General features: G+C 51.3%; 1 protein-coding gene and 1 pseudogene across 3 annotated transcripts in view; both read right to left on the minus strand.

Moving 5' to 3' along the window:
* The window catches only part of snx7 (sorting nexin 7), a 95,105-nt gene extending 87,575 nt beyond the window's left edge, over window positions 1–7,530 (minus strand). The window contains exon 1 of one of the 3 annotated variants that reach the window (XM_072574599.1): window positions 7,349–7,530. In XM_072574599.1, coding sequence (XP_072430700.1) covers window positions 7,349–7,471 — 123 coding nt within the window. In that variant the 5' untranslated portion in view covers window positions 7,472–7,530. The remainder of the gene's footprint in view (window positions 1–7,348) is intronic. The other 2 variants (XM_072574597.1, XM_072574600.1) reach the window with 2 other exon arrangements.
* Window positions 7,531–22,861: 15,331 nt separating this feature from the next.
* Window positions 22,862–23,036, minus strand: LOC140480175 (U2 spliceosomal RNA; annotated as a pseudogene).
* Between the last annotated feature and the right edge of the window lie 770 nt (window positions 23,037–23,806).

Here is a 23,806-nt window from a genome sequence, read left to right on the forward strand (position 1 = left end):
ATCATGCGTGACTTTAATCTGCACATAGACTGGGCAAATCAAATTAGTCACAATGCCGCAGAGCAGGCCATCTTAGACTGGTTACTGTGCAATAAGAAGGGAATCATTGCCAGTCTAGCTGTGCGAGACCATAACATGAGAGCATTTAAGATGGAGAGTGAGATAGTTGATTCGGAGACTTGAGTGCCGAATCTTAATAAAAGAAGCTATGAAGATATGAGGCATGAATTGGTCTTGATAGATTGGGGAAGAGTTACTTAAAGGGATGACAGTGGATAGGCAATGGCAAATGTTCAAAGAATACGTGGGGGGACTTCATGTCTGCATATTCCCGTCTGGCACAAAAGCAAAATGGGTAAGAGAGCCAATCAATGGCTTACTGAGGAAATTAGAGATAGTATCCAATCCAAGGAAGAAGCGCACAGATTGGCCAAGACACAAAAATAGGTCTGAGGTTGAAAGCAGTTTAGAATTCAAAGAAGGACCAATGGATTGATTAAAAAGAAGAAAATACAGTACAAAAGCAAGCTGCAGGGAACATAAAGACTGACACTGAATTTCAATAGGTATGTGAAGGAGAGAGAGATTGGTGAAGACAAATGTAGGTCCCCTACAAACAGAAATGGGGGAATGTATAATAGGAGACAAAGAAATGGCTGAGCAACTGAATATATACTTTGGTTCTGTCTTCACAAAAAGAGGACACAAATCAGAAACGAGAAATGTTGGAGAATACAAGATTTAGTGAGAGAGGGAAGAATTGAGTGAGATCAATATTAGTAGAGAAGTGGTGCTGGGAAAATTGAAGAGATTGAAAGTGGATAAATCTCTGGGTCTGATAATCTATGTCCCAGAATACTTAAGGAGTGATTCTAGAAATAGCAGATGCACTGGTGGTCATCTTCCAGGATTCTACAGACTTTGGTACAGTTCCTGCAGATTGAAAGGTAGCTGATGTCACTCCAATATTCAAAAAGGGAGGTAGAAAGAAACCAGGGAATTGCAGACCAGTAAGCCTAAAATCAGTAGTGGGGAAAATTCTTGAATATTATCAAGGACTTGATAGCGGAGGAATTAGAAAGCAGTGGCAGGATCAGAGATTCAGCATGGATTTATGAAGGGGAAATCAAGCTTGACAAATCTGTTAGAATTCTATGAAGATGTAACTAGTAGAGTTGACAAGGGGGAGCCAGTCTACATGGTATATTTGGACTTTCAGAAAACATTTCAAAGTCCTGCATAAGAGATTATTGTGCAAGATTAAAGTGCATGGGATTGGGGGAACTGTATTAAGATGGATAGAAAACTGATTGACTGAGGGAACAAAAAGAGTAGGAATTAATGGGTCCTTTTCAAATTGGTAGGCAGTAATTAGTGTGTTGCCACAAGGATTGGTGCTAGGACCTCAACTAAGCACATTATACATTAATGGTTTGGATGAGGGAACAAAATGTAACATCTCAAAGTCTGCAGATGATACCAAGTTGGATGGGAGGGTGAACTGTGACGAGGATGCAGAGATTCTTCAGCATGATCTGCACCAGTTGGGTAAGTGGGCAAATCAATGGCAGAAACAGTATAATTTGGATAAACGTGAGGTTATTCACTTTGGAAGCAAAAACAAGGCAGCAGATTACTATTTGAATGGCTGTAAACTGGGAGAGAGGAGTGTGCAGCGGGACCTGGGTGTCCTTATGCACCAGTCGCTGAAGGTAAGCATAGTACAGCAGCAGGTGGTAAAGGCGGCAAACAGTATGTTGGCCTCCAATGTGAGATGTTTCGAATATAGGAGCAGGGTTATGTTATTGCAGTTACACAGGGCTTCGTTGAGGCCACACCTAGAATATCGTGTGCAGTTTTAGACTCCATTTCTGAGAAAGATGCTCTTGCTCTCGAGGGAGTGCAGTGAAAGTTTACAGGCTGATTCCGGGGATGGTGGGACTCATGTGTGAGGAGAGGTTGACTCGGTTAGGATTGTTTTTGCTGGAGTTTAGATGAGTGAGGGGGGATCTCAGAGAATTAGAAAATTCTAACAGGACCAGACAGGGTAGATGCAGGATGTTGCCAATGGTGGGTGTGTCCAGAACCCAGAAGTCACAGTCTGAGGATTCAGGGTGGACATTTAGGACTGAGATGAGGAGACACTTCTTCATCCAAAGAATGGCGAGCCCGTGGAATTCTGCACCACAGGAAGCAGCTGCTGCCAAAACGTTAAATGTATTCAAGAGGTGGCTAGACATTGAACTTGAGGCAAATGGGATCAAAGCTTATAGGGAGAAAGCAGGATTAGGCTATTGAGTTGAACAATCAGCCACAATAGTGATGAACAGTGGAGCAGGCTCGAAGGGCCAAATGGCCTCCTCCTGCTCCTATCTTCTATGTTTCTATTAATCACAGAATCATTAAGGTGCAGAAAGAGCCCAGTACGCATATTATGCCTACATTGGCTTTCTGATAATTTTAACTTATTCCTGCCATCCTGCATTTTCCCCAACACCCTGCACGTTGGAAGATTATTTAAATGGAGACAATGTAACTTTTAATGCCTCAGTTGAACCTGCTTCCACTACAATTCCAGACAGCGAATTCTACATTCTAATTATTCTACATGCAAAGAATTTTTTCTTATGTCGCCTTCCTTTCTTCTGCAAAAATACTTTTAAGCTGTGCCCTGTTGGAGAGGAGACAGAGATAGACTGCTGTAGTTAACTATACAGCTGGGAAGATACACAAGTTGTGTATGGACCTCAGTAAGGAGCCAAGTGCAGTTGGATAGATCTATGCTATTTCAACTCAGCAGGAAGTTCGAGGAATTGGTATATGGCTAAGTAGTAGAGTCAGGACTCAAGGAAAGTTCTCGAGCTGAAAAACTGGGAAAGTTGCTAAATCTTTGTTGGGCGAAGCTGTGAGGTGCTTGTAAAGAATCTATGAATATTAATACAGCTGCTGAGAAGATGAGGTTTGAAAAATGTGGTAAATGTGAGGTGTTGCACTTTGGCAAGGCAAACCATGGTAGGAATTATACACTTAATGGTAGGGTCTAGGCAATACTACTGATTAAAAGAGACCTAGGGTTACAGGTCCATAGGAGCAGTCATTGGTCAGAACAATCAGTATAGGAATTGGGACATTATGTTGTGACTGTACATGACATTTGCAAAGCCACTTCTAGAGTACTGAGTACAATTCTGATTGCCCATCAATTGGAAGGGTGTTGTACAACTTGAGAGGGTGCAGATAAGATTTACAAAGATGTTGCCAGGACTGGAGGATTTGAGTTAAAGGGAATGGCTTAATAGGCTTGGGCTTCCCCACTCCCCAACCCAAATCTATGCTGACTACTCCAAATCAATTTTTGTTTAAAACTAGTTACCATTCATTTCATCCAAATGAATTGTTCCTAGAGGTTTCCCTATTTAAGTAAAACTGGTCTGTAATTGCTGGCCAATCTTGGCAAGCATTTACAAACAGAGTAATGTTTGGAATCCTCCAACACCACTACCAGAATTTTACAATATTATTGAGGCCAACAATGGATAAGGTATACAGAGATTAAAGGTAAGTTTAAAAGTAGAGTCACCATAGTCCTACCAGACCTTGAGCTCTCAGAGGGAGATGGGCAATTAGTGATGATTTAACCTAAAAGTCACCACATTTCAAGTGAAGGGAGAGCTTGAGAAGGAGAGTGCTTTGTGGTAACTGAACCCACACTGTTGGCATCACTGCATTGTCTGGCTGGTTTGCAATTAACTGAGCTAACTGACTCCTATATGAAGAAAAACAAAAAAAAACAAACAAAAAACAAAAACCCAAACAAAACAACAGCTCAACATATGTCCTTTCTTAAAAAAAAGTTATGATATACAGATTAAACTTTAAAGAATAAATCACAAGCATTAAAGTATTGTTACTGCTCAAAACTACTACTGGTAACATTCAGAAGTACAAGGTGGCTTCACAAAGCACTTAATTGTTCTTGGTCCTCATCTTTCTAGCATTTAGTTATCCCACTAATATTCAAAGATACCCCTGCTATTTATGTTGTAAAATAATTTTGAGCAAATTACTTTAAATGACTATTTGCAATTAATCTATTTGGTAAGATAATCTGTCACAAAATAATTCAAAATTGAACTTTTCAGTATTTTCTTTTTAATTTTAAGACTACTTACCTGATGTTGAAGATGTTTTTAATATCAGGATGACTTTAAAATAATGATAAATCACACTTTACAAATGAATTAATGAAACTATCTGTAACCCCACTTCCTACATCTATTACTGAAGTAGACTTTCTTGTCAGACAAAAATCAGAGATTACATCTGTAAAAGGTTTTACTCAAACTTTCAGGTTTTCATCATTCTAGTTTTAGAAACCCAAACCAAGTGCAGAAATCAAGAAGGATGCCAATATTTCTCTACCACTCAATCAGGAGATAAATTTGTTTCCAATCCTATAAAACTGCAAAACTAATAGCTGGTTATACAAATTCTTTCCAATCGAATTAAGAAACTTCAGATAGTGCAATTGTAAACTGGCAAAATTAGTCTTGTAAGTGCTTCTGCACTGCAGCCAACTGAAAGACAGAAAAAAATGACATCAACATAATTTCTTTTTGCATTAATAGATGGGATTATGGAGTTACTGAGAATTAGGTCAACGTTTATTGCTCATCCCTAATTGCCCTCAGCAAGATAGTGCTGAGGCTCCTTCTCAAACCACAGCATTCTCACAGTGGTGGGTTGGGGAATAAATACATCCACAGTTAGGATACCTTTAGAAAGGGAATGCAGAATTTTGACCTAACAGTGAAGGAATAGCAATTCAGTTCCAAGAGAGGATGGCGTGGGCATTGGAGGGAAAATGCAAGTATTATACCCATTCCATACTGGCAAAATAGGAATAATACCTGCATGGAAAATAATGTTGCCTGTTTAATTTCACTTTTTATATGTACCATCAACTACAACAAAGTTGAAGAGTAAAAAGGAATTGATAATTTCCTGAAAACCCTTAGTTCCATTCTTCAGAACTGAAAGCACAAGGTTCCTACAAAGAATAAGGCTACTGACTCCACTCATTCTCTGCCAATCGACTGAAACCAAACCAGACCATTCAAGCTTCTGACCCCAGTCATCACCAAGACACTGACTTGTGGTTTCATAATAGCACTAATGCTGATCCTGCCTTACTTTATCGGTTGCTAGAAACCATCATCTGTAAAGTGTGAGCTATAGATTTGAATATTCCAATGCTCTCCAGGCTGGTCGCCCATCTTTGTCTGAACTTGAACTCTTCCAAACTCTGCAGACCATACTTCCTGAAAAAGGGCTCACGCCCGAAATGTCGATTCTCCTGCTCCTTGAATGCTGCCTGATCTCTGCACTTTTCCAGCAATACATTTTCAGCTCTGATCTCCAGCATCTGCAGTCCTCACTTTCTCCGAGACCATACTTACATCAAGGTAAAAACAATGACTGCAGATGCTGAAAACCAAATACTGGATTAGTGGTGCTGGAAGAGCACAGCAGTTCAGGCAGCATCCAACGAGCAGCGAAATCGACGTTTCGGGCAAAAGCCCTTCATCGGGAATAAATGAAGGGCTTTTGCCCGAAACGTCGATTTCGCTGCTCGTTGGATGCTGCCTGAACTGCTGTGCTCTTCCAGCACCACTAATCCCATACTTACATCAAGTTCATTCGTATTTCATCCTCTGCTGCCTAACCTAGACCAACTTCTGCTCAGTCTCAACTCAGTATAAAATTGTTAATCTTGTTTTCAATTCCCTCTACGTCTATATCCTCCCATCTCAAACCTCCTCCAATTTAATTTCCTCATATCCCATACTTTCTAGCTCTACTGTTGGTAAATGTACCTTCAGCTTGCATAACTCTTAGCTTTGGAATCCTCTCCTGAAACCACAACTTTTTTCTCCTCCTTTAAGATATTACTTAACACCCGTCAGTTTGACCAAGCTACCCCACTATCCCATACAGCTCAGAGTCATCTCTGCTAATGCACCTGTGAAGCACCTCAGATGCAAATGAGGATGCATTATTGACAAAAGACAGATTTTATTTTTAAGCAAATTTAAGTTAACCAGCTTCTGTGCATTTAGAATTTAGCCATTTGACAACAGTAAATATTGATTCTAGCCAGCAACCACTTCAGGTACAGGGCACAGCTTAAACCACAATGCTTTCAACCACAACTTGTTGTGCAGAATTCCAAATGCATTGGTTAAAAGTATAATGTGCACTGGTGGGACCACTTATTTAACAATTTTAGCAAAGTGACATTGTGATCTAGAATTTTGCTTCTAGTCATAATCAACTAAATTATTGCCAGGTAGGCTTAAAAAGATCGACTCATATTTTTGAATCCATATTTGAAATTGGCACAGCACTAGAATTCCACATCAGGCAATTGTGAAGTATGTTCTTCCGCATCATTTCTGATGGAGTTGGGTTGTGCCTTGCTTCCAGTGTGACGCCTGAATTGCTATTAAATGAAAAGTTACTCCAACCATACATTTCAACATAAATTTACCCTTATGCACACAATACAGAGGCAAGGCAATGTCAGATCTCAACTTAATACAAACAAATATTTACAAAAATAATCGGCCCAAATCAAAAACATAATACAGCAAATTTGTTACAGTCTGAAAATTACTCCCAAACATGACCTGACTTGCCTCATGCATTTTCAAAACAGAAGCTTAAGATTAGGCAGATTATTTTGTACATGCCTAGGCACTTACAAAAAAACAATTTATGTAGTTAACAAAGCTTAAAAAAAAACACATCTCAATTATCTAGTGATGAACAAATCTAATTACCAAAACTAAAAATACTTTATAGGGGTGGGAACCTTACCACTCTCCCTCACAATCCAAAGAATCAGACAATTGTAGGAACGCATTGAATTCACTCAAGGTGGGTGCGTGTGTCAAGTGTTAACACTTGCAGGAGAAAACTCCAAATCCCCCGCTTGCGGCAGTTAAACAACAAACTCGGCTAATTGGTTTATTTTCGCAAACACAATAAAACAATAAAGATTGACTCCGCCTGGGAAGGGAAAGGCAGATTCCTTTCAGTGGAAAACCGAGAGTGTGAGTAAAGATATATTTTTAAAAATCACTGCTTTTAAAACAAGGGCCGCAGTGAACTCGGTCCTGGGACAGTTTTCACATTCATCTTGCAGCAGGGCGGCGGGGGGAACAAGCCCCAGTGGCCGGGCTGTGGTGGCTCGGCGGTACCGGCGCCCACATTAAACTTTAACCGGGGAGTTGGAGTGGGCTCCGGCACCTGGCAGCGACATGAAGGGAAGGCCGGGTAAACTGACCTTACTGAACACCTCCAAGTCATCGTCATCATCGTCTTCCTCAAAACCCAACACGTCCTTCGACAGCGGGTGGGGAACGGCCGCTTTGGCGTTTTTACCGCCAGCCAAGCCCGGACCTTCCATCGCCCCGTCCTCCAACGGCCGCTGATGTGTCAGCCCGAACTACGCACCAGCCCCGCCCCCACACAGGGACACGCCCCAATTACCTCGCCCCCACACCCAACCCCAATCAAAACCCGCTCCCACACTGACCCCGCCCCACACCCAACCCCAATCAAAACCCGCACCCACACTGACCCCGCCCCCACACTCAACCCCAATCAAAACCCGCACCCACACTGACCCCGCCCCCACACCCAACCCCAATCAAAACCCGCACCCACACTGACCCCGCCCCCAACTCCAATCAAAACCCGCACCCACACTGACCCCGCCCCCAAACCCAACCCCAATCAAAACCCGCTCCCACACTGACCCCGACCCCACACCCAAACCCAATCAAAACCCGCACCCACACTGACCCCGCCCCCACACCCAACCCCAATCAAAACCTGCTCCCACACTGACCCCGCCCCCACACCCAATCCCAATCAAAACCCGCTCCCACACTGACCCCGCCCCCAACCCCAACCCCAATCAAAACCCGCACCCACACTGACCCCGCCCCCACACACAAACCCCAATCAAAACCCACACCCACACTGACCCCGCCCCCACACTCAACCCCAATCAAAACCCGCACCCACACTGACCCCGCCCCCACACTCAACCCCAATCAAAACCCGCACCCACACTGACCCCGCCCCCACACTCAACCCCAATCAAAACCCGCACCCACACTGACCCCGCCCCCACACCCAAACCCAATCAAAACCCGCACCCACACTGACCCCGCCCCCACACCCAACCCCAATTAAAACCCGCTCCCACACTGACCCGCCCTCAAACCCAACCCCAATCAAAACCCGCTCCCACACTGACCCCGCCCCCAACCCCAACCCCAATCAAAACCCGCTCCCACACTGACCCCGCCCCCACACCCAACCCCAATCAAAACCCGCTCCCACACTGACCCCGCCCCCAACCCCAACCCCAATCAAAACCCGCTCCCACACTGACCCCGCCCCCACACCCAACCCCAATCAAAACCCGCTCCCACACTGACCCCGCCCCCACACCCAACCCCAATCAAAACCCGCTCCCACACTGACCCTGCCCCCACACCCAACCCCAATCAAAACCCGCTCCCACACTGACCCCGCCCCCACACCCAATCCCAATCAAAACCCGCACACACACTGACCCCGCCCCCACAGTCAACCCCAATCAAAACCCGCTCCCACACTGACCCCGCCCCCACACCCAATCCCAATCAAAACCCGCACACACACTGACCCCGCCCCCACACCCAACCCCAATCAAAACCCGCACCCACACTGACCCCGCCCCCACACCCAACCCCAATCAAAACCCGCTCCCACACTGACCCCGCCCCCAACCCCAATCAAAACCCGCTCCCACACTGACCCCGCCCCCAACCCCAATCAAAACCCGCTCCCACACTGACCCCGCCCCCACACCCAACCCCAATCAAAACCCGCACCCACACTGACCCCGCCCCCACACCCAACCCCAATCAAAACCCGCTCCCACACTGACCCCGCCCCCACACCCAACCCCAATCAAAACCCGCTCCCACACTGACCCCGCCCCCCCACCCAACCCCAATCAATACCTGCACCCACACTGACCCATTGATGACTGCATTAGTGCCACCTTGTGCTCCCGCGAGGAGGTTGAGCAATTCATCAAATTCACCAACATATTCAACTCTACCTTAAATTTTCCTGGACCATCTCTGACACCTCCCTCCCCTTCCTGGACCTCTCCATCTCCATTAATGACGACCGACTTGACATTGACATTTTTTACAAACCCACCGACTCCCACAGCTACCTTGATTACACCTCTTCCCACCCTACCTCTTGCAAAAATGCCATCCCATATTCCCAATTCCTCCGCCTCTGCCGTATCTGCTCCCAGGAGGACCAGTTCAAGTGCTTTTGTGCGTTTGTGTTGAAAGATCGCTTCTCGGCCTTTTGGCTAAGATCAAGTGTCTGTTCTTATCAGGACAGGTGTCGAATTGCGAGTCATCAGAGCTAGTGAAGAGATCATCGCTGGATCATGATTGGACGTTGGAGGATCATTTGGTTGAGCTGACCTGCTCTTGGTGGATTTTCATGCTGGCTTCGGCCTAACGCCAATTCAGGGACCAGCCAACCTCTCGGCCTTTTGGCTCGGAATATGTGTCGTTCCTGAGGACCAGAGGAAGAGATTCTGCTCGAGTGTTGGAGGTTCGACGCAGCAGAAGCGTGCTGGCGGGGGAAAAACTGCGGGGGTCGTGTTGCGAGTCGTTGGAGCTGCTGGAGACCATCGCTGGATTGTGATTGGACGTTGGAGGATCGTTTGGTTGTGCTGACCTGCTCTTGGTGGATCTTCATGCTGGCTTCGGCCTAACGCCAATTCAGGGACCAGCCAACCTCTGAGCTATGGCCTCAGCAGCCACTCGCCGCCCGGGCCAGGGCATTCGGAACACAGTCAGGGTGACTGTGAAGAAGGTGGAGGAGCACACACCGGTGGATCGGACGGTGTTTGTGAAGAAAGTTCTGCTGGAGTGTTGCGGCCTTGCAGCCGCAGACGTGTACTGCCTGCAGGATTTCCCTGGGGCAGGCTACTTCGATGTGACCTTCAGGAGTGTGAAGCAGTGCGAACAGCTCCTGAAGGTCTTCAAGGAGAAGGAAGGGGAGCCGCTGTTCTCCATCTTGTCGGCGACCCCATTGTGTGTGCTTCCTGCACAGAGGAACCGGGTTGTTACAATCCATATGTACAACCCCTACGTTCCAGCGGCTGATGTCCTGACCTTCCTGGGAAGGTACGTCCAAGTCGAGGGAGAAGCCACCGATGTGATCGACCCCTTTGGGATCTGGACCAGTAAGAGGCAGGTCAAGGTAACTCTGAGGGCCGATGACAGTGGGAACATCCTCCACCCACCCTCGAGCTTCGCAATCGGAGGGAGCTGAGGCTACCTGACATATGCAGGGCAGCCCAAAGTGTGCCGAACCTGCGGGAAGTCGGGACACGTGGCGGTGGATTGCAAAGTGACCATCTGCAGGAACTGCAAACAGGAGGGTCACTTGACAAAGGACTGTCGGGAGGAAAAGAGCTGCAACCTGTGCGGGGAGGCGGGCCACATGTACAAGGCCTGCCCAAGACGAGGAGCCGCCACCTACGCACAGATGGCCGGAGGTGGCAACACGAGCCGCGGACCGACAAAGTCTAACGAGGTACCGCGAATCAGCAAAGGAACGGTACCTGGAGGCACCCAGAAGGAAGGGAAAGTTGTAGAGGAGCAGGCAGCAGACGGCGGGGAGATGCAGCAGCCGACCCAAGCTCCTGCAAGACAGACGGAGGAAATGGAAGAGGAGGGATCAAAGGAGGCAGAGCAGTGGATTATCGTTAAAAACAGGAAAAGGAAACCTCTCGAGGGCCCCAAAGCCACCAAGCGAAGGGGGAAGAGACACCTCCAAGAGGAGGATACAGGCAGCTCCTCCGAGGGTGAGGACGGGCGCAAGAAGGGTCGCCTCCGGAGGAAGAGGCAGAGCGCCGTGGGGAGAAAGGAGGGCAACACCGCCCAAGGAGGAAAAGACGATCCCTCTGAGGGGATGGGTGAAGGCCTCCCCCTACCCGGTGAGAACCAAGGGGTACCCACCGGCCCACAGCTCCAGGGAACTGGGAGCAGCGTCCCAGTGACAGCCCTGCTGTCAGATGGAGAACGGGGCGATGAGGACCCTGGGTCCGACACGATGACACCAGAGCGGGGAAATGACTCCAGCGTGGAGCCGGACAACTACCTCAGCCCTGGGAAGGTCCAGCAGTTTGCTGTCACCACGGGGATGCACGCAGCTACCCCACTGGAGCAAGACCAGAAGAAAATGGACACTGGTAACCCCGCAAACTGTTAAAATGGGGTTTAAAATTGCCAGCGTAAATGTACGTAGCATTAAAGCGGCTACGCGATGTGTTTCAACGCTGGCCTTCCTGGCCAACGTCAAAGCCGATGTCCTGTTTCTGCAGGAGTGTGGGATACCGCACCTCAGCAGTTACAGGAGATGGTCGAGCTTGTGGGCCCACGGGCCGTCAGTGTGGTCGGGGGGCAACGATAGCCGCGCCTCCGGCCTGGGTATCCTGTTGCGGGGAGGCAACTTCACCATCTCCGAGGTTAAGGAGGTGGTGGGCGGGCGCCTCCTCGTCGCGGATGTTAAATACAGAAACGCTCCCGTGAGACTAATCAACGTGTACGCCCCAGTGGGTAAGAATGAACGGTTGGCCGTCCTGCAACAGCTTCCACTGCTGCTGGCTACGTCCAGGCCGGTCATTCTGGCCGGAGACTTCAACTGCATCATTGATGCTGATGGACGATCCGGCGGGGGGGACAGTAAACCGGACGCTACGTCCAGGGCCCTGATGGAAACGGTCAAAGACGCCAAGCTACACGACGTCTTCAGCGCCCCTGCAGACGGAGCGCAGCGTAGATACACCTGGTCACGGGCAGACGGGTCTATCCGCTCAAGGATAGATTACCTGTTTGTGTCCCGAACGCTCTCGGTCAGATCCACCGACGTCAAGCCGGTGTTCTTCTCTGACCACTGCCTCCTGCTGGCCGACTGTCACCTACAGGACGAACAGCGGGCGGGCAAGGGAACGTGGAAACTGAACACTAAGCTGTTGACCCCGGGAAACATCGAAGAGCTCAAGAGGGATTACGCAGGTTGGAGAACCGTGAAGCCCCTCTTTGAGTCTCCAGCGGACTGGTGGGAAACGGTAAAAGGGAACATCAAGAGGTTCTTTATCCTCAAAGGTGTCCAGGAGGCGAGAGAGAGGCGGGGAAAACTGTCCCAGCTCCAGGAAAGTATGCAGAACCTGCTCCTGCTGCAGACGATGGGGGTGGATGTCACGGAGGACCTCAAGGAGGTGAAGGGCCAGCAAGCCTCGCTCTTTGCCTCGGAGGCCTCCAGGATAATCTTCCGGTCCAGGGTCCGCTCGGTGGAGCAGGACGAGACGTGCTCACGTTTCTTCTTCCAGAAGGTGCACAAAGAGAGCTCCGTGCTCAGCAGCCTGAAGAAAGAAGATGGCTCGGTAACGTCATCTCAGGCTGACGTCATGAGGATCAGCAAATCCTTCTACGCCAGCCTGTATGACTCGAAGCCGACCGACAGCGCGGCCTCCCAGTCGTTCCTGTCCTCTATCACGGAGGTCCTAGATGACGGAACACGAGAGAGGCTGGACCAGCCGCTATCTCTGGATGAACTGACCAAGGCCCTCGAGTCCTTCGAAAAGAATAAAACTCCCGGAAGCGACGGCTTACCGGTCGAGGTTTATTCCGCTCTTTGGGACTTGATCGGCCAGGACCTGCTGGAGGTGTATGTCAGTATGCTCCGGGCAGGTACCATGAGTGAATCCATGAGGAAAGGCATCATCACCCTCGTCTACAAGCGGAAGGGGGAGAGGGAGGAAATTAGAAATTGGAGACCGATCTCACTGTTAAATGCAGACTACAAAATCCTGTCAAAGGTCATCGCCAACCGGGTCAGGTCTGCTCTGGGATCGGTGATCCACCCGGACCAAACCTGTGCTGTACCGGGCAGGAAGATCTCTGAGAGTCTCGCACTCCTCAGGGATACGATCGCCTACGTGCAGGACAGGGGGGTGGACACCTGCCTCATCAGCCTGGACCAGGAGAAAGCCTTTGACAGGATATCGCATACATATATGAGGGATGTCCTCTCCAAAATGGGCTTTGGGGAGGGAATCGGAAATTGGATCAGACTGCTCTACACCAACATTGTCAGTGCAGTCTCAATCAATGGGTGGGAATCAGATAGCTTCCCTGTAAGATCTGGAGTCAGGCAGGGATGCCCCCTCTCACCCGCCTTGTTTGTGTGTTGCATAGAGCCATTTGCCGAATCCATCAGGAAGGATGCGAGCCTGAGAGGGGTGACTATTCCTGGCAGCGGGGGCCTGCAGGTTAAGGCCTCCCTGTACATGGATGACGTCGCTGTTTTCTGCTCGGATCCGCTGTCCGTGCACAGACTCGTGTGCATCTGCGACCAGTTCGAACGGGCCTCGGGGGCCAAGGTAAACCGAGGCAAGAGCGAGGCCATGCTCTTCGGGAACTGGGCCGACCAATCCTCTATCCCCTTCACCGTCAGGACTGACCACCTGAAGGTGCTGGGTATTTGGTTCGGGGGGGCTGGGGCGTGCGCCAAGACCTGGGAGGAGCGGATCAGAAAGATGAGACAGAAACTAGGCAGATGGGGGCAACGGTCGCTCTCCATCGCGGGAAAAAACCTGGTCATCAGGTGTGAGGTCCTCTCAGTATTGCTATATGTGGCACAGGTCTGGCCTATCCCCAGGACCTGTGCCGCCGCAGTCACCCGGGCCATCTTCCAATTCATTTGGAGATCAAAGATGGACCGGGTCCGAAGAGACTCAATGTACAAAGACCGGTGCAATGGGGGAAAAAACACGCCCAATGCCACCCTCACCCTGATGGCCACCTTTGTGTGTGGCTGCATCAAGCTGTGCGTGGATCCCCGGTACGCAAACACCAAGTGTCACTACGTACTGAGGTTCTACCTGTCCCCGGTGTTGCGAAGGATGGGCCTGGCCTCGCTGCCGCGGAACGCTCCGAGTAGTTGGACCGTTCCGTATCACCTGTCCTTCGTGGAGAAATTTATGAGGAAAAACACCTTTGACCACAAGTCCATCAGGAAGTGGTCAGCACGTAGCGTCCTTGAGACCCTTCGGGAAAAGGAGAGGGCGGATCCTGTCGAGCGGTTCCCTGAGCAGACTGTCAAAGCCATTTGGCAGAATGCCTCATCGCCAGAACTTTCCAACAAGCACCAAGACGTGGCTTGGCTGGTGGTGAGAAGGGCTCTGCCCGTGAGATCCTTTATGCACGCCCGGACTCTCTGCCGCACCGCACGCTGCCCTCGAAGTGGCTGCGGGGGGGACGAGACTGTCACACACCTCCTTCTGGAATGTGCCTATGCAGAGGAAGTCTGGAGAGGAATGCAGTGGTGCTTGTCGAGGTTCGTCCCGAGCAGCGCCGTGACGCGGGACTCCGTGCTCTACGGCCTGTTCCCCGGGACTCACACCGAGACGAACATTAACTGCGCCTGGAGGATCATCAACTCGGTGAAGGACGCTCTCTGGGCGGTCCGAAACCTGTTGATCTTCCAGCTGAAGGAGTTGACCCCGACCGAGTGTTGCAGACTGGCACATTCCAAGGTCCAAGACTACGTGTTGAGGGACGCGCTGAAGCTTGGGGCAGCTGCCGCCAAGGCGCGGTGGGGAAAGACCACCGTGTAAGATCGGCCTGCCGAAAGAAGAACAGGGGGCCCATACAGACGTTTTTTTGGGCTCTGCTGATGCCTCAGCCAAATATATGTATATATACAAGATTGAAAAAATGCACAGGATTGTAAAGGACAAGAATAAAGTCGAATCTGTGTTTGTAAATATGGACATATGTATGGCATGATCCAATGTACAGACCATCAAATCATTTATGAATAAAGTATATTTTTGAAATAAAAAAAAAATGTGTACTTTGGGAAAAGGAGAGGGCGGATCCTGTCGAGCGGTTCCCTGAGCAGACTGTCAAAGCCATTTGGCAGAATGCCTCATCGCCAGAACTTTCCAACAAGCACCAAGACGTGGCTTGGCTGGTGGTGAGAAGGGCTCTGCCCGTGAGATCCTTTATGCACGCCCGGACTCTCTGCCGCACCGCACGCTGCCCTCGAAGTGGCTGCGGGGGGGACGAGACTGTCACACACCTCCTTCTGGAATGTGCCTATGCAGAGGAAGTCTGGAGAGGAATGCAGTGGTGCTTGTCGAGGTTCGTCCCGAGCAGCGCCGTGACGCGGGACTCCGTGCTCTACGGCCTGTTCCCCGGGACTCACACCGAGACGAACATTAACTGCGCCTGGAGGATCATCAACTCGGTGAAGGACGCTCTCTGGGCGGTCCGAAACCTGTTGATCTTCCAGCTGAAGGAGTTGACCCCGACCGAGTGTTGCAGACTGGCACATTCCAAGGTCCAAGACTACGTGTTGAGGGACGCGCTGAAGCTTGGGGCAGCTGCCGCCAAGGCGCGGTGGGGAAAGACCACCGTGTAAGATCGGCCTGCCGAAAGAAGAACAGGGGGCCCATACAGACGTTTTTTTGGGCTCTGCTGATGCCTCAGCCAAATATATGTATATATACAAGATTGAAAAAATGCACAGGATTGTAAAGGACAAGAATAAAGTCGAATCTGTGTTTGTAAATATGGACATATGTATGGCATGATCCAATGTACAGACCATCAAATCATTTATGAATAAAGTATATTTTTGAAATAAAAAAAAAATGTGTACTTTGGGAAAAGGAGAGGGCGGATCCTGTCGAGCGGTTCCCTGAGCAGACTGTCAAAGCCATTTGGCAGAATGCCTCATCGCCAGAACTTTCCAACAAGCACCAAGACGTGGCTTGGCTGGTGGTGAGAAGGGCTCTGCCCGTGAGATCCTTTATGCACGCCCGGACTCTCTGCCGCACCGCACGCTGCCCTCGAAGTGGCTGCGGGGGGGACGAGACTGTCACACACCTCCTTCTGGAATGTGCCTATGCAGAGGAAGTCTGGAGAGGAATGCAGTGGTGCTTGTCGAGGTTCGTCCCGAGCAGCGCCGTGACGCGGGACTCCGTGCTCTACGGCCTGTTCCCCGGTACTCACACCGAGACGAACATTAACTGCGCCTGGAGGATCATCAACTCGGTGAAGGACGCTCTCTGGGCGGTCCGAAACCTGTTGATCTTCCAGCTGAAGGAGTTGACCCCGACCGAGTGTTGCAGACTGGCACATTCCAAGGTCCAAGACTACGTGTTGAGGGACGCGCTGAAGCTTGGGGCAGCTGCCGCCAAGGCGCGGTGGGGAAAGACCACCGTGTAAGATCGGCCTGCCGAAAGAAGAACAGGGGGCCCATACAGACGTTTTTTTGGGCTCTGCTGATGCCTCAGCCAAATATATGTATATATACAAGATTGAAAAAATGCACAGGATTGTAAAGGACAAGAATAAAGTCGAATCTGTGTTTGTAAATATGGACATATGTATGGCATGATCCAATGTACAGACCATCAAATCATTTATGAATAAAGTATATTTTTGAAATAAAAAAAAAGCGGATGTGTACTGCCTGCAGGATTTCCCTGGGGCAGGCGACTTCGATGTGACCTTCAGAAGTGTGAAGCAGTGCGAACAGCTCTTGAAGGTCTTCAAGGAGAAGGAAGGGGAGCCGCTGTTCTCCATCTTGTCGGCGACCCCATTGTGTGTGCTTCCTGCACAGAGGAACCGGGTTGTTACAATCCATATGTACAACCCCTACGTTCCAGCGGCTGATGTCCTGACCTTCCTGGGAAGGTACGTCCAAGTCGAGGGAGAAGCCACCGATGTGATCGACCCCTTTGGGATCTGGACCAGTAAGAGGCAGGTCAAGGTAACTCTGAGGGCCGATGACAGTGGGAACATCCTCCACCCACCCTCGAGCTTCGCAATCGGAGGGAGCAGAGGCTACCTGACATATGCAGGGCAGCCCAAAGTGTGCCGAACCTGCGGGAAGTCGGGACACGTGGCGGTGGATTGCAAAGTGACCATCTGCAGGAACTGCAAACAGGAGGGTCACTTGACAAAGGACTGTCGGGAGGAAAAGAGCTGCAACCTGTGCGGGGAGGCGGGCCACATGTACAAGGCCTGCCCAAGACGAGGAGCCGCCACCTACGCACAGATGGCCGGAGGTGGCAACACGAGCCGCGGACCGACAAAGTCTAACGAGGTACCGCGAATCAGCAAAGGAACGGTGCCTGGAGGCACCCAGAAGGAAGGGAAAGTTGTAGAGGAGCAGGCAGCAGACAGTGGGGAGATGCAGCAGCCGACCCAAGCTCCTGCAAGACAGACGGAGGAAATGGAAGAGGAGGGATCAAAGGAGGCAGAGCAGTGGATTATCGTTAAAAACAGGAAAAGGAAACCTCTCGAGGGCCCCAAAGCCACCAAGCGAAGGGGGAAGAGACACCTCCAAGAGGAGGATACAGGCAGCTCCTCCGAGGGTGAGGACGGGCGCAAGAAGGGTCGCCACCTGAGGAAGAGGCAGAGCGCCGTGGGGAGAAAGGAGGGCAACACCGCCCAAGAAGGAAAAGACGATCCCTCTGAGGGGATGGGTGAAGGCCTCCCCCTACCCGGTGAGAACCAAGGGGTACCCACCGGCCCACAGCTCCAGGGAACTGGGAGCAGCGTCCCAGTGACAGCCCTGCTGTCAGATGGAGAACGGGGCGATGAGGACCCTGGGTCCGACACGATGACACCAGAGCGGGGAAATGACTCCAGCGTGGAGCCGGACAACTACCTCAGCCCTGGGAAGGTCCAGCAGTTTGCTGTCACCATGGGGATGCACGCAGCTACCCCACTGGAGCAAGACCAGAAGAAAATGGACACTGGTAACCCCGCAAACTGTTAAAATGGGGTTTAAAATTGCCAGCATAAATGTGCGTAGCATTAAAGCGGCTACGCGATGTGTTTCAACGCTGGCCTTCCTGGCCAACGTCAAAGCCGATGTCCTGTTTCTGCAGGAGTGTGGGATACCGCACCTCAGCAGTTACAGGAGATGGTCGAGCTTGTGGGCCCACGGGCCGTCAGTGTGGTCGGGGGGCAACGATAGCTGCGCCTCCGGCCTGGGTATCCTGTTGCGGGGAGGCAACTTCACCATCTCCGAGGTTAAGGAGGTGGTGGGCGGGCGCCTCCTCGTCGTGGACGTCAAATATAGAAACGCTCCCGTGAGACTAATCAACGTGTACGCCCCAGTGGGTAAGAGTGAACGGTTGGCCGTCCTGCAACAGCTTCCACTGCTGCTGGCTACGTCCAGGCCGGTCATTCTGGCCGGAGACTTCAACTGCATCATTGATGCTGATGGACGATCCGGCGGAGGGGACAGTAAACCGGACGCTACGTCCAGAGCCCTGATGGAAACGGTCAAAGACGCCAAGCTGCACGACGTCTTCAGCGCCCCTGCAGACGGAGCACAGCGTAGATACACCTGGTCACGGGCAGACGGGTCTATCCGCTCAAGGATAGATTACCTGTTTGTGTCCCGAACGCTCTCGGTCAGATCCACCGACGTCAAGCCGGTGTTCTTCTCTGACCACTGCCTCCTGCTGGCCGACTGTCACCTACAGGACGAACAGCGGGCGGGCAAGGGAACGTGGAAACTGAACACTAAGCTGTTGACCCCGGGAAACATCGAAGAGCTCAAGAGGGATTACGCAGGTTGGAGAACCGTGAAGCCCCTCTTTGAGTCTCCAGCGGACTGGTGGGAAACGGTAAAAGGGAACATCAAGAGGTTCTTTATCCTCAAAGGTGTCCAGGAGGCGAGAGAGAGGCGGGGAAAACTGTCCCAGCTCCAGGAAAGTATGCAGAACCTGCTCCTGCTGCAGACGATGGGGGTGGATGTCACGGAGGACCTCAAGGAGGTGAAGGGCCAGCAAGCCTCGCTCTTTGCCTCGGAGGCCTCCAGGATAATCTTCCGGTCCAGGGTCCGCTCGGTGGAGCAGGACGAGACGTGCTCACGTTTCTTCTTCCAGAAGGTGCACAAAGAGAGCTCCGTGCTCAGCAGCCTGAAGAAAGAAGATGGCTCGGTAACGTCATCTCAGGCTGACGTCATGAGGATCAGCAAATCCTTCTACGCCAGCCTGTATGACTCGAAGCCGACCGACAGCGCGGCCTCCCAGTCGTTCCTGTCCTCTATCACGGAGGTCCTAGATGACGGAACACGAGAGAGGCTGGATCAGCCGCTATCTCTGGATGAACTGACCAAGGCCCTCGAGTCCTTCGAAAAGAATAAAACTCCCGGAAGCGACGGCTTACCGGTCGAGGTTTATTCCGCTCTTTGGGACTTGATCGGCCAGGACCTGCTGGAGGTGTATGTCAGTATGCTCCGGGCAGGTACCATGAGTGAATCCATGAGGAAAGGCATCATCACCCTCGTCTACAAGCGGAAGGGGGAGAGGGAGGAAATTAGAAATTGGAGACCGATCTCACTGTTAAATGCAGACTACAAAATCCTGTCAAAGGTCATCGCCAACCGGGTCAGGTCTGCTCTGGGATCGGTGATCCACCCGGACCAAACCTGTGCTGTACCGGGCAGGAAGATCTCTGAGAGTCTCGCACTCCTCAGGGATACGATCGCCTACGTGCAGGACAGGGGGGTGGACACCTGCCTCATCAGCCTGGACCAGGAGAAAGCCTTTGACAGGATATCGCATACATATATGAGGGATGTCCTCTCCAAAATGGGCTTTGGGGAGGGAATCGGAAATTGGATCAGACTGCTCTACACCAACATTGTCAGTGCAGTCTCAATCAATGGGTGGGAATCAGATAGCTTCCCTGTAAGATCTGGAGTCAGGCAGGGATGCCCCCTCTCACCCGCCTTGTTTGTGTGTTGCATAGAGCCATTTGCCGAATCCATCAGGAAGGATGCGAGCCTGAGAGGGGTGACTATTCCTGGCAGCGGGGGCCTGCAGGTTAAGGCCTCCCTGTACATGGATGACGTCGCTGTTTTCTGCTCGGATCCGCTGTCCGTGCACAGACTCGTGTGCATCTGCGACCAGTTCGAACGGGCCTCGGGGGCCAAGGTAAACCGAGGCAAGAGCGAGGCCATGCTCTTCGGGAACTGGGCCGACCAATCCTCTATCCCCTTCACCGTCAGGACTGACCACCTGAAGGTGCTGGGTATTTGGTTCGGGGGGGCTGGGGCGTGCGCCAAGACCTGGGAGGAGCGGATCAGGAAGATGAGACAGAAACTAGGCAGATGGGGGCAACGGTCGCTCTCCATCGCGGGAAAAAACCTGGTCATCAGGTGTGAGGTCCTCTCAGTATTGCTATATGTGGCACAGGTCTGGCCTATCCCCAGGACCTGTGCCGCCGCAGTCACCCGGGCCATCTTCCAATTCATTTGGAGATCAAAGATGGACCGGGTCCGAAGAGACTCTATGTACAAAGACCGGTGCAATGGGGGAAAAAACACGCCCAATACCACCCTCACCCTGATGGCCACCTTTGTGTGCGGCTGCATCAAGCTGTGCGTGGATCCCCGGTACGCAAACACCAAGTGTCACTACGTACTGAGGTTCTACCTGTCCCCGGTGTTGCGAAGGATGGGCCTGGCCTCGCTGCCGTGGAACGCTCCGAGTAGTTGGACCGTTCCGTATCACCTGTCCTTCGTGGAGAAATTTATGAGGAAAAACACCTTTGACCACAAGTTCATCAGGAAGTGGTCAGCACGTAGCGTCCTTGAGACCCTTCGGGAAAAGGAGAGGGCGGATCTTGTCGAGCGGCTCCCTGAGCAGACTGTCAAAGCCATTTGGCAGAATGCCTCATCGCCAGAACTTTCCAACAAGCACCAAGACATGGCTTGGCTGGTGGTGAGAAGGGCTCTGCCCGTGAGATCCTTTATGCACGCCCGGACTCTCTGCCGCACCGCACGCTGCCCTCGAAGTGGCTGCGGGGGGGACGAGACTGTCACACACCTCCTTCTGGAATGTGCCTATGCAGAGGAAGTCTGGAGAGGAATGCAGTGGTGCTTGTCGAGGTTCGTCCCGAGCAGCGCCGTGACGCGGGACTCCGTGCTCTACGGCCTGTTCCCCGGGACTCACACCGAGACGAACATTAACTGCGCCTGGAGGATCATCAACTCGGTGAAGGACGCTCTCTGGGCGGTCCGAAACCTGTTGATCTTCCAGCTGAAGGAGTTGACCCCGACCGAGTGTTGCAGACTGGCACATTCCAAGGTCCAAGACTACGTGTTGAGGGACGCGCTGAAGCTTGGGGCAGCTGCCGCCAAGGCGCGGTGGGGAAAGACCACCGTGTAAGATCGGCCTGCCGAAAGAAGAACAGGGGGCCCATACAGACGTTTTTTTGGGCTCTGCTGATGCCTCAGCCAAATATATGTATATATGCAAGATTGAAAAAATGCACAGGATTGTAAAGGACAAGAATAAAGTCGAATCTGTGTTTGTAAATATGGACATATGTATGGTATGATCCAATGTACAGACCATCAAATCATTTATGAATAAAGTATATTTTTGGAAATAAAAAAAAATGTGTACTGCCTGCAGGTTTTTTCCCTGCGATGGAGAGCGACCGTTGCCCCCATCTGCCTAGTTTCTGTCTCATCTTCCTGATCCGCTCCTCCCAGGTCTGTGAGGTACTCTCAGTATTGCTATATGTGGCACAGGTCTGGCCTATCCCCAGGACCTGTGCCGCCACAGTCACCCGGGCCATCTTCCAATTCATTTGGAGATCAAAGATGGACCGGGTCCGAAGAGACTCAATGTACAAAGATCGGTGCAATGGGGGAAAAAACACGCCCAATGCCACCCTCACCCTTATGGCCACCTTTGTGTGTGGCTGCATCAAGCTGTGCGTGGATCCCCGGTACGTAAACACCAAGTGTCACTATGTACTGAGGTATTACCTGTCCCCGGTGTTGCGAAGGATGGGCCTGGCCTCGCTGCCGCGGAATGCTCCGAGTAGTTGGACCGTTCCGTATCACCTGTCCTTCGTGGAGAAATTTATGAGCAAAAACACCTTTGACCACAAGTCCATCAGGAAGTGGTCAGCACGTAGCGTCCTTGAGACCCTTCGGGAAAAGGAGAGGGCGGATCCTGTCGAGCGGTTCCCTGAGCAGACTGTCAAAGCCATTTGGCAGAACGCCTCATCGTCAGAACTTTCCAACAAGCACCAAGACGTGGCTTGGCTGGTGGTGAGAAGGGCTCTGCCTGTGAGATCCTTCATGCACGCTCGGACTCTCTGCCGCACTGCACGCTGCCCTCGAAGTGGCTGCGGGGAGGACGAGACTGTCACACACCTCCTTCTGGAATGTGCCTATGCAGAGGAAGTCTGGAGAGGAATGCAGTGGTGCTTGTCGAGGTTCGTCCCGAGCAGTGCCGTGACGTGGGACTCCGTGCTCTAAGGCCTGTTCCCCGGGACTCGCACCGAGACGAACATTAACTGCGCCTGGAGGATCATCAACTCGGTGAAGGACGCTCTCTGGGCGGTCCGAAACCTGTTGATCTTCCAGCTGAAGGAGTTGACCCCGACCGAGTGTTGCAGACTGGCACATTCCAAGGTCCAAGACTACGTGTTGAGGGACGCGCTGAAGCTTGGGGCAGCTGCCGCCAAGGCGCGGTGGGGAAAGACCACCGTGTAACATCGGCCTGCCTAAAGAAGAACAGGGGGCCGATGCGGACATTTTTTTGGGCTCTGCTGATGTCTCAGCCAAATATATGTACAAGATTGAAAAATGCACAGGCCTGTATATGACAAGCACAAATTCGAATCTGCGTTTGTAAATGTGGACATATGTATGGCATGATCAAATGTACAGACCATCAAATCATTTTATGAATAAAGTATATTTTTGAAATAAAAAAAAAGTAGACGTGTACTGCCTGCAGTAGCTCTGATGACTCGCAACTCGACACCTGTCCTGATAAGAACAGACACTTGATCTTAGCCAAAAGGCCGAGAAGCGATGAAGAGATCATCGCTGGATCGTGATTGGATGTTGGAGGATCGTTTGGTTGTGGTGAGCTGCTCTTGGTGGATCTTCATGCTGGCTTCGGCCTAACGCCAATTCAGGGACCAGCCAACCTCAGAGGTATGGCCTCGACAGCTGCCCGCAGCCCTGGGCAGGGGGTTTGGAACACAGTCAGGGTGACTGTGAAGAAGATTGAGGATCGTACGCCACTCGACCGCACCCTGTTTATCAAGAACGTGCTGTTGGATGCTGTGGGTTTGCTGCCTCAGACGTGTACTGCCTGCAGGATTTCCCTGGGGCAGGCTACTTCGATGTGACCTTCAGAAGCGTGAAGCAGTGCGAACAGCTCCTGAAGGTCTTCAAGGAAAAGGAAGGGGAGCTGCTGTTTTCCATCTTGTCAGCGACCCCATTGTGTGTGCTTCCTGCACAGAGGAATTGGGTTGTTACAATCCATATGTACAACCCTTACGTTCCAGCGGCTGATGTCTTGACCTTCCTGGGAAGGTACGTCCAAGTTGAGGGAGAAGCCACTGATGTGATCGACCTCTTTGGGATCTGGACCAGCAAGCGGCAGGTCAGGGTAACTCTGAGGGCCAATGACAGTGGGAACATCCTCCACCCACCCTCGAGCTTCGCAATTGGAGGGAGCAGAGGCTACCTGACATATGCAGGGCAGCCGAAGGTGTGCCGAACCTGTGGGAAATCGGGACACGTGGCGGTGGATTGCAAAGTGACCATCTGCAGGAACTGCAAACAGGAGGGGCAC

This window comes from Chiloscyllium punctatum, chromosome 7, assembly GCF_047496795.1.
Source record: "Chiloscyllium punctatum isolate Juve2018m chromosome 7, sChiPun1.3, whole genome shotgun sequence".
Taxonomy (NCBI): domain Eukaryota; kingdom Metazoa; phylum Chordata; class Chondrichthyes; order Orectolobiformes; family Hemiscylliidae; genus Chiloscyllium; species Chiloscyllium punctatum.